Source organism: Solanum lycopersicum, chromosome 2 (assembly GCF_036512215.1).
Source record: "Solanum lycopersicum chromosome 2, SLM_r2.1".
Taxonomy (NCBI): Eukaryota; Viridiplantae; Streptophyta; class Magnoliopsida; order Solanales; family Solanaceae; genus Solanum; species Solanum lycopersicum.
The window spans coordinates 37,297,621-37,309,550 of record NC_090801.1 but is presented as its reverse complement, the minus strand read 5'-3'; the positions used below and the strand labels follow the sequence as shown (position 1 = coordinate 37,309,550).

Here is an 11,930-nt window from a genome sequence, read left to right as displayed (position 1 = left end):
ATGATGACATTAGTTCAGTTGGATCCTCGCCGTCAATGTTAAAACCTTTAAATGGATATTTTTGCTTCACATTACAACTGACGACTTTGACTTTCTTCTCTTTATTTTTCTCTTTCGCTTTGTCCTTCTCCTTCTCCTTCTCCTTCTCCTTCTCCTTTGCCTTCTCCTTCTTCTTCTTCTCCTTATCCTCCTTTGCCTTATTCTCCTTTTCCTTCTCCTCCTTCTCCTTCTTCTCCTTCTCCTCCTCTTCCTTTTCCTTATTCTCCTTCTCCTCCTCCTCCTTTGCATTCTTCTCCTTTAAGTGTTTGGGAAATAGATTTTTTCAACCTTCTACATTTTGAAGGTTGTGAAATATTCTTGGATCTTTGTACATCAATATTATGAGACATTTCCTTAAAAATATCAGTGAGTTATTTAACACGACTAATAAAATTATCATGTTGCTGCTCACATTCTTCGCACAGACAAAAAGAGCATTTTATGTTAGAAGATGAAGCACCACAAATAAAAGATTGAGTTGTTTTCATGGATGAAGCTTCTTGTATCATTTCATCTACAAGGTAAATAAAAAAAAGATTGAGATTTTACAATTCATCATAAAATTATAATAGTAGTATGTTGCAACAGATGGACAGTCTGTTGCCATAAATTAACAATATGTTGCCACATATGTACCTACTATTGCAACACATAAACTTTCTATTGCAACATATAGATCTTATTTTGCAACATATGAATCATACGTTGACACAATTGTTCCGATTGTTGCAACATATGAATCTTATGTGACAACAGATGACCATTTTGTTGACCTAAAGTGAGATGTTACAACATATTATAAAAGTTTAAATATGCACCAACATATCACTAAAATGTGGCAACATACACTAAATATTTCAACAAATGAAATATATGTTGGACACCTGAACAAAATTATATTTCTAAAATCTTATCATCAAAATGGCCACAAATAGAACAACAACAGCAACAGAAAATGACTTTTCACTGAATGATAACAATACATAGACATTTCCTCGAAATGAAGATTTTTTGGGTTGGTTGAATATCTTTCAAAAATAATAAATAATACACACCTTTAAGTCGATTATTCAATTTTTACATCTACTAAACATTTTATTGTTCATTAATTCAAGAAAAAAACTTCAAAAATTATAAAATATTTTTAAAAAATAATTTACCCATTTCTAGTCGAATAGGATTACAGATGAGAGAGTAACGGCTGGAGAGTAAGATAATGGAGGACTGTAGAGGAAGAGTATAACGTCTGAAGAAAAGAGTAATGAGATACGAATTTCCGAATTTCTAAGAAAAAAGAAGAACAATCCCCCAAGAGACGAAGAAGAGAGAGAAGAGAGGAAGAAGATGAAATGATTTTTAAATAAAATGATTTGGTTTGAATTTTAGAAGTGTACTTTTTTGTATTTTCTAAAAGATTAGAAAGTTTTATAAATGTTAATTTGGTCCCATATTTACTTAATTACAATCTAAAAAGGATTTGACCAGCTCTTGGTCAATCTGTCATCAAAAACAAAAATGAGACTTATTTGACGCCTTTCCCTTAAATTTTAGAGTGAGTTGAAAGCATTGAATTTGGGGGGGGGGGGGGGGGGGGGGTCTTGGGACTTTTAAAAAAATGACAATGAGGTATCAAAATAAATGGGCGGTGTTGGGTGTAGGTGACAATTATGTGATTGATGATAAAAGGATTATGGAGTTGCCCTCAAGATTATAAGTTGACAGTTTGGTCCATTGAATTAAATGAAGGGTAAAATGGTAAATTGACTAAAATCTAATTTAACCAATTTTGGTGGAAATTAAAATTGGGGGAAGTCACCACCAAGCTGTACCAAAAGGGGAAATAAAATATTTTCCCCACCTCTTGTCATATTTTTTCTTCCTCTTCTTCTTCGTCGTTCTTGCTTGCTTGCCTGTCTTTCTTCTCGTTCTTTAATCTTTGTCTTCTTCTTTTCGTAAATTATTGGTCTTGGCTGCTAGTCCTTGATCTTTCTTCTTTTCTTCTTCTTGAATCAGATTTAACTAATTTAATCAACGGATTATATTTTGTTTGTTCTCAATTAAAACTACTTCATAAATGATTCAGGTCACATACCATTGTTTTGATATGTAAAATTAATAGTTATTTGAAATCATTCATCATCATTTGGGCACCTGAAATTTTTTCAATAATTTGCATTCGCGTTCTAACAAATTGCTATATGTTGCAACAATTGACTCTTGGAACAAATTATAGTCATATGTAGCAACAGAAATATTATTTCAATAGCAACATAATTGACAGATGTTGCAACATATAACTTGCACAACCTGCAACATATAAGCTAGACATGTAGCAGCATATGACTTATATGTCTCAATAGACATGATAATTATATAATACCGTTGTAACTCATTGTTTCAAGTGTTATATCATATTTTTATTACTTAATGATGGTTTAAAGTACTAAAATTTTGTCCAATTTGACATTTTTTTTCATTCCTAAATCGCTCAATTTATCGATTAAGTCATACTTGAAGTGACATATGTGGTAACATATGCACGTTTGGTTGGGAAACTTGCAACAGAAATGTCATATGATGCAACATATGCACATTCTATTGGGAAAATTGCAACAGAAATGTTATATGTGACAATATATGTATATCATAAAATGATTTTTTTGGGGTAATTCAATTAAATTGTCACCTAATTCAACATGTAACACTAATATATAGTCCTACAACATGTCTAAGTACAAAATTATGGTCTAATACAACAACCTTCATCAATTTTATGAATTATTTTTACAAAGACTATCATTTACCACTAATTCATCATACAATGACCAAGTAACTACATATGATAGTTATATAACGCCCTTATAAATCGTTGTTTCGAGTGTTATAATTTATTTTTATTGTATAATGATGGTTCAAATCACTAAAATTTAGTCTAATTCGACATTTTTCCATTCTAAATTGCTCAATTTATTGATTAAGTCATCATTGAAATGACATATGTAACAACATATGCACGTTCTGTTGAAAAATTGCAACAGAAATGTCATATGTGCCAACATATGTATATCATAAAATGGTCTTTGAGGGGTTAATTCAATTAAATTGTCACCTAATTCAACATGTAACACTAATATATAGTCCTACAACATGTTTAAGTACAAAAATATAGTCTAACATAACAACCTTTCTCAATTCTATCAATTATTTTTTCAAAGATTATCATATCGCTAGTTCATCATACAATGATCAAGTAACTTCATATGATAGTTATATAACATCGTTGTAAATCATTGTTCCAAGTGTTATAACATATTTTTATTGCTTAATTATGGTCAAAAGTACTAAAATTTGATCCAATTTGACAGTTTTTCATTCCTAAGTCGTTCAATTTATCGATTAACCCATTCTTGAAGTGACATATGTGGCAGCATATGCACAACTATTGGAAAATTGCAACAGACATGTCATATGTGACAACATATGTATATCATAAAATGGTTTTTTTTGGGGTTAATTCAATTAAATTGTCACCTAATTCAAAATATAATACTAATATATAGTGATACAACATGTCTAAGCATAAAAATATGATTTAATACAACAACTTTCATCAATTTTATCAATTATTTTTACAAAGACTATCATATCACTAATTCATCATACAATGACCAAGTAACTTCATATGATGGTTATATAACACCCATGTAAATTGTTGTTCCAAGTGTTATAACATATTTTTATTATTTAATTGTGATCCAAAATACTAAAATTTGATCCAATTTGACAGTTATCCAGTCCTAAATCGCTTAATTATCGATTAAGTCAACCTTGAAGTGACATATGTGACAATATATGCACGTTTTGTGGGAAAAATTGCAACAGACATGTCATATGTGGCAACATGTACATCTTAAAATGTATTTTTTTGCCAGATAATATTTCAAAAGGAATAACAACCCAACCATCCTACAAAGAAATAAGTGATAAAAACCACTGAAAAGTCCTGATTTAATACCAATAACTATTATATTTTATCTCAGAAGATATCAACGATAAACTAGAAATTAAGAGGGCAACGACGCTTTGTTGTAGAAGAAAACCACAACATATTACCACTGATGTTGTAGAAAATATAGCAAGAATTTGAATAGTAAAGAAATAATGGAACGAGAGAAAAGAAAACAAAAATTAGAAAAAAATAAATTTGAAATATGAAACGAAACGACCTTTTATAGAGGAGAGGAGAGAGGAAAAAATGAAAGGACGATTGTTTTAGACATTTTTATTTTATTTTTTAATTTTCTTTTGATAATTCATAGTGTGACATCTGTTGCCACATATATCCTTTCTATTGGGGTATATGCAGATAATTTAATAGTTTTTTTTACAACAAAAGTTATATGTTGCCACAGACACCACATTTGTAACCATGAAATATTGATACATATCTCCTTTCTGTGACATATGTTGCTATATATCTTCTTTACGTGACATATGTTGCCAAATATCTTCTTTATGTGACATATGTTGCCACATATCTTATTTATGTGACATGTGTTGCCACATATCTTCTTTATGTGACATGTGTTGCCACATATCTTCTTTCTGTGACATATTGTCACGACCCAAAATGATTCGTGAGTGGCACCCACACTTACCTCCTTAGATGGGCGAACCAACACTTCTAAACCCCAACATATACCAATAGTTCAACTATAAATAATATAAATAATGTGGAAGCTCCAAAAGATACTAAGCAACCAATTTAAATAAGTTTCTAAAATTTAATACTTATCATCCCAAAATCTGATAGTTATCACATCAAGGACATCTAATCTCCAATACTAAGTCTAAGAATATCGAATACACTAAAATAAAAGAATAAAATGGTATGTGTCCGAAAATATAGGACATCATGTCATGACCGAGAGAATCCCACGAGCTTGAATGGATAGCTCACCTTGGAACTTGATATGCGGAGAGCTGGCTGGAACTGAGGGAAATCAAACTCATAGGTACACTCACTGCATTTCATAAAAGGAAAACAAAGAAGAAAACAAGTAGGGCTCAGTACGAGGCAACATGTACTGAGTAAGTATCATCGGTCAACCCAAAATAGTAACTAATATACAAAGAATAATAATATGAACTCAACTATAGCACTTAACATGTGATAAGCAACAAACAACATGAACAAGTGTCAATAACAATGAAGTAAGCACGTATTAAGTCAATGGTATCAAGATCACACATAAGGACTCATGCCTCCAAACTAAACCATTTTGGGAGTTGAGTTCTTTGAGATTGAGTATCTTCCATTAATTCAACATATTTTTCTTTTAATATTATCGTGTCGGAACGTGACACTCCGATCCAAGAATACTGTGTCGGAACGTGACACTCCGATCCAAGAATACTGTGTCGGAACGTGACACTCCGATCCAAAAATACCATCAATTTATCATTTAATATCACCACTTTTTCATTCGTTAATAATATTTCATCGAGCCTTCTTTATTCAAGGCATTTCTTTGATAGAGATGGTTTAAGATTATACATTCCACAGCCTCAGGATTTCAGACCAATTACAAAACACACGACCAAGCCACACAATTACACAATTAAGTACATAGAAAACTTTACAATATCATTCAATGTATATCAGTCACTATTAAGAGTTTACTATCAAATAGCATAAACCATAACCTACCTCCACCGAAGAGTTGAAGTCAAGCAAGCTAATTCCTCAGTGTTATTCCTGTCTTCAGTATTTCCGAATATTTTCAATCTATCAAATATAATATTCGTATGTTAACGAGTTCATTGGCACCCATATTACTATATATTTAGCCTTGATCCAAAAACTCACCGAAATCTATAGTCAAATTCCTAAACTTTGATACCCACTAATTCATCAAGTCTCATGGCTTTAATTTCAGGCCTAATGTTAAGTCTATATTCCTCCAACTAACTTATTCTAATGCTATTCATATTATAATACCCCTAATATTTAATTATCTATCTCAATATATCAAAACTTGATTTATTTTATGATACCAAAATTATAATACATGAACTCACGACTACATTCTAGAAAATTTTCCATCACCTAAGATCCTACGACCTACAGAATATATATATGTATTCCAATACCCACATTACTAACAATTTGCTGCTTTAATCATTATGGTAATCATTACCAATGATTGCAGCAACACAGTCGCACACACCAACAACATTAAAATTGGCAATTTACCCTTTCTTTTCCCCCTCAACTTCACCCTACATTATAATAATAATATTAATAATATTATGACCATTATAAAATTACCAGGACTTAATCTTTGTTACCCAATTCTACGTGCATTCTTTCGATTGCTGCTAGTTCTCTATCATATCGGTGGGGAAGCCGTTTTCATGTCTTTCTGTAATCATGACCTAATTTATTTTCTTTTCTTCAGATTATTTTTACCCTAATTATTATATGACTAATTATAAAAAGTGATAAAAGTGGTCCACTATTACTTTTAATGTTATCTTCTAAAACCACCAACTAATTTAATTATAAAAATTACCCCACTAATTTTATAATTATAATTATAAATAGTTCAAAACACCCATTTAAATCTATAGGAAAGTATTTTCTGACATAAAAAGTTCTAGTGCTCAAAACGATCGAAAATGATCGTTACACATATGTTGCCACATATCTTCTTTCTGTGACATATATTGCCACATATATCCTTTCTGTTGGGCACATGTAGATAATTTTGTGGTGTTTTTTACAACATAGGTTATATATGTTGCCACATACACCACATTTTTTTTTCAATCATAATTGACATTTGTTTCATCAAAACAACCATTAATATTATCAACAAAAATAAATACTTCACCAATTGTTTATACAACTTATCAACAAAAAAAAGTAATTCGCAATGGTATACATAGCCATCAATCTAATCAATGGTTGATATAGTTGCTTCACATCACAATTGACGACTTCGACTTTTTTCTCTTTCTCTTTCGCTTTCTTTTTCAATTTATCCTTCTCCATGTCTAGGTCCTTCTCCAACTCCTTCTTTATTTACTTGCCTTTTGAGTTTGACTGTGATATATAACAATAGTCATTGTTTTTTACTTTCACTAATTATCGATAATGATTGAGAAATAGATTTTTTCAATTTCGCACACTTCAAATATTTGTGGACAACCGAACAAAAATATATTTTTTAAATCATATGAACAAAATGGTTACAAAAAGAACAACAAAAACAAAAAAAAAAATGAATTTTCAGTGAATGTTAACATTACATATACATTTTCTCAAATTATGACTTTTTGAGTTTGTTAATTTTCTTTCTTAAACAATAAATAATAGGAATCATTACACTATTATTCATTTCTCACATTTATATAACAATTTGTTCTTCATTAACCCAAGAAAAAAGCTTAGTATTGTTTCAAAATTGTAAAATCTCAAAAAAAAAATGACTTATCCATTTTAAGTTAAACACAATTTTCAATTCAGAAAGAGGAGAGAGTTACGACCGAAGATGAGAAGGAAAATAAAATAATGAGAAAGAATATTTGTTTTGATAGTCGGTTTTTCAAATTTTCTAAAAAGGAAGAAAAAGAGAAGAAAAAAAATTGAGAAAAGAAGAAGAGAAATACCTATTTTCATTTTTATTTAAAGAATGATTTGGATAAAATTATAAAAGTTAAAAAAAAATATTTTTTGTATTTTATAAAAAACTATAAAGTCTTGAAAATATTTATTTGATTCCAAATTTACTTTCGATCTGTTACCAAAAACCAAATCTAAGAGTTATTTGACACCTTTCATTTAATTTTTTCGGGATTCCTTGTATATTAGCATTAGTGATGACCATTCTTTCGCATAATACATATAGGCGTTTCAGGTTTTGCAAAAGGAATCAGCGCCTCTCCGTTTTCATACTGCCCTAATCGTTTGTACTGATACGATATCACAACAATTTTGTTGGAGCTAGCTTCTCTTTCTCTTCTCTTCAAGGTTATTTTACCGGAACACCTAATTTCGCCTAATTCTATGTTTAGCAGTCAGGGTTTCTTATTCATTTTCAATTTCTCTTAATCTCCCTTATCATTGTTGCCCATTGCCTTGCGATGAACCAGTTGGAATTTTTAGGTTAACTGAATACTTTGATATGTTTTCTCCATAATTCTGCTCAACGTTCTAATTTTACATGGGTTTTAATGATTTTGTCTTCTTGTATTCATACCTCCACGATGCACAGTAAATTTTCCTCTTGTGGGTTAACAATTTTTTTCTATTTAAATTCAGGATAGAAATAATTTCGTAAACTGGTTGTATTTTAGTGATTTTTCGCCCAAGAAAAGGCAGTGTTATGCCCTAATAAGCGTCAGTTTATATGGAGTTTGTGTTCTATTTAATGTAATAATACCTAAACAACTTGAAAGTTCCTTGAAACATACACAACTACTAACTCTTCTAAAATAGTTGTAACTACTAAGATTTTTTTTCTAGTTCGTTGAATCTTCATGACTGTATTTCTTCGTTCTAGTCATTGTCCATGCTAACTACCACTAGTTCGTTCTATGGTCATGTAAAATAATCAATTTGTGCTACAATTCTCTTTGAAAAATCAACTTGCCCATCACTACTTGATTTGTTTTAAATTATAGAGTTCAGATTTAATTTGTTATTCTGTGATTAATTGTCTTTAACCTACTCTCTGAGTTGATTATCTCAAACTTCTCTTTCGTTCATCAACTTAGACTCAAATGAGTATTGGAGCATGTCGCACATCATGCACTGCAGCCCCTAGTTTAGCTAGTAATCCTAGGGACAATGTATAACTTGTTTATTGTAGCTAGGTTTCTTAGTAAGTATAACCGGTGTTGATATATGTGTATATCTGCTATATTCTTTGTTTTCCTTAATAACCAACACACACACACATATATATATAGAATTCCCTTCTATCGGCTCATGCTTGTGTCTGTTGTGCAACATTAAGCAGTCATACTGTTTCAGATCTATCTAAAACTCAAGGGGAAGCTCTAAGTTCACAGTTCCCTTTCTATAGAAAAAGTGATTTTTATACCTTCGTGAAGTGGGCTGAATATGATAGTTTAACTTCAATCTCGTGCTTCAACTTATTTGTATTGTACAGTTCAGCATCTAGAAGACATGAACTCTATTCCCTTTGGAATAAAATCAAGCTCTTTTTTAGATCCATATTTCTCAAGGATCAAAGAAATTGATAGCACATTCAAGTTGATTTCCATTCAGATTTAGCTGTCTTTCCATGCACTTGTGCTTCCAAACTCTAAAGCTTGTTGGCAATCTGTGTGCAGATACTTCTAGAGACTTGTAATTCACTATTTAACTTTGCCAAGCTTTTCTCAACATAATTATTCCTCTTCCATTTTAAAAAGGCATTCTGTTAGCAGTTCATTCTCTTTATGGCACATCATCAAGGTCAATGCCAATGACAATTCAGAGATGTGATAATGTTTCTATTGTAACAAAAGTTGGTCATGATATGCAGGATGCAAGTATGGATGGGAGGCAGGATAATAAAGGAAAGAAGAGAAGGAAGAAGCACAGGGAGAAATATTATGAAGAGGAAGGAAAAATTGTGAAATCTTCCCCGTATTTTAAGAAAGTGCCTGACCATGAGGATATTGGAAGTAGTAAATCCATTGAAGCTTTTTCTGATTTGTATATGAAGCCTATCAAGAGTGAGTGCATGGTTACTGTTGAAACACATCAGAGAAGTAACAAAAGGAAGAGAAAAAAGAATTCTGAACGTGTTGATGACGAGAAATCAGGAAATGATAACAGAGAAATGGATGCCGAACCAGTCTTGATTGGTCCTCCTGTTACAAATTTGGAAGTTATTAATGAGAAGGAGAATAAACAATTTGGTGATTTAGATGAGGGATGTTCTAGTGTTGCTTCAATTTCAGTTGTTCGTGGTGATAATGCAGTGGCCATTAGTCTTGATGATCTCTTTTCACAGTTTGCATACAAAGATGGAAACTTTAGTTCCAGTAAAAGGAGAACTGAAGATGAGAAGATAGTCGTCAAGTCACATGTTTGTGGCCCTCTCTCTCGAACGCTCATCTCCATGCAGAAGTCTTCAGAAACTGGTTCTATGATTGGAAATGAGAGTCATTTATCACATTGGGAAGGAGGCTGTGGACCGAAAGCTGGTAAAACTGTGTTCGAGCCTTGCTTATCTCAGAATCAGATCAATGAGAAGATGATTGAACAGAAAGCACGAGTGGTTTCCCCTTACTTTTTGAACTCAAGGAATGGAGAAACTGAAGGTTGTGGACTGAAAGCTGGTAAAACTGTGTTCGAGCCTTGCTTATCTCAAAATCAGATCAATGAGAAGATGATTGAACAGAAAGCACGAGCGGTTTGCCCTTACTTTTTGAACTCAAGGAATGGAGAAACTGAAATGAAAAAAGGCAGGTCTGTAGAATGTGTGAAGAAAAGAAATGATAAAAAATTACGAACCAAAGTTCGAGTGGTTTCCCCTTACTTTGCTAACTTAAAAGTGGGAGAAGAAATAAAGGTAGGTAAGGATAGTTCAAACGCTTCGAAGAACTGTCTCAATGGAAGAAAGGTTTCTCCCTACTTTCAGAATGCATATCGTGAAAAGAAGAAGAGTACAATAGGTTCAAAAAGACAGAAACCTTGTCTCTCTGCTTCCCAGAAAAGAGACGAGGCATATTTAAGGAGGAGTGAAGATAACATGTGGGTACCTCCTCGATCCCATTTTAATCTCCTCCAAGAAAACCATGCTCATGATCCTTGGAGGGTGTTGGTTATTTGCATGCTTTTGAATTGCACCACCGGTGTGCAGGTAATTGTTGCCACCGTTCTCTTTCTTATGTAGTTAACAAACTTATGATTCTTGAGATGTTTGGCTTGTTTGACAAGATTAAGTTTCCTACATTTTAAGCAGCAGCATCCTATGAGCAATTAGGAAACAAATTTTAGACCTAAAAAGTGATATAGGATAATTCTCCATTGTTAAATGAGGGCATATACAGGCAGTTGTTAACTGATAAATTATTGTGCTAAAGTATCAGCCAGTTGATTGCTTTGCATTACCTTAAAAGTACTGGTGGACCTATTTAGGTAAGGAGCAGTCAATTTGTATGGGGCATTTCCCCCTTTCCTGTGGTTCAGGCTTCATGTTGATCAGAAGTGAAGCAATGAGAGCGACATAGTTGTTCCTGTCTTAAATTTTTGTAATGACTTTATTCTGCTTTTGAGATCACATACTAACAGTGAGCACATGCCTGTTAGGTTAGGAGAGTGGTAGACGAGTTTTTCACTCTGTGTCCAAATGCTGTGGCAGCAACAGAGGTTGCTGTAGAGGATATAGAAAAGTTGCTGCGACCTTTAGGATTATATACAAAGAGGTCACTGTCTATTCCGCGTCTCTCTCAAGAATATCTTGGAAAAAATTGGACTCATGTCACACAGCTGCATGGTATTGGCAAGTAAGGAAACTCTACCTTTTGCACCTAAGTAAATGGATTTTAGCTCGACTTGATTAAGTGTTTTTCTTTCCAGGTATGCAGCTGATGCATATGCAATATTTTGTACGGGCAATTGGGATCAAGTACATCCAAATGATCACATGCTAACAAAATACTGGGAATTCCTGCATGCAAATGGCTCGGCCTCAACCTGAGGGTGCAATGTATTTACCTGAAGATGATGCATAGTTAGGGTATCTTTTGGGGGTCAGTTGCATATTTTCGGTAGATTAACCTCTTGACCATTTTTGTGGTGTATAGTACTTGCCTAAGCAACAGCTTAATTAATATATCATCTCTGCATATGACAGGTGCTAACTTAA

General features: G+C 32.5%; 1 protein-coding gene across 3 annotated transcripts; it reads left to right on the top strand.

Moving 5' to 3' along the window:
* Nucleotides 1-7,816: 7,816 nt before the first annotated feature.
* Nucleotides 7,817-11,930, top strand: LOC101255935 (methyl-CpG-binding domain protein 4-like protein). Of its 3 annotated transcripts, none has more exons than XM_010317297.4 (4): nt 7,817-8,074; nt 9,597-10,922; nt 11,377-11,568; nt 11,642-11,930. In XM_010317297.4, exons 2-4 carry the CDS (start codon nt 9,606-9,608, stop codon nt 11,651-11,653), a joined length of 1,521 nt encoding a protein of 506 aa, XP_010315599.2. In that variant the 5' UTR covers nt 7,817-8,074; nt 9,597-9,605; the 3' UTR covers nt 11,654-11,930. The 3 variants fall into 3 exon arrangements, with proteins under 3 accessions (XP_010315599.2, XP_004231530.2, XP_010315601.2); XM_004231482.5 differs by having other exon boundaries at nt 11,372-11,568; XM_010317299.4 differs by lacking the exon at nt 11,377-11,568.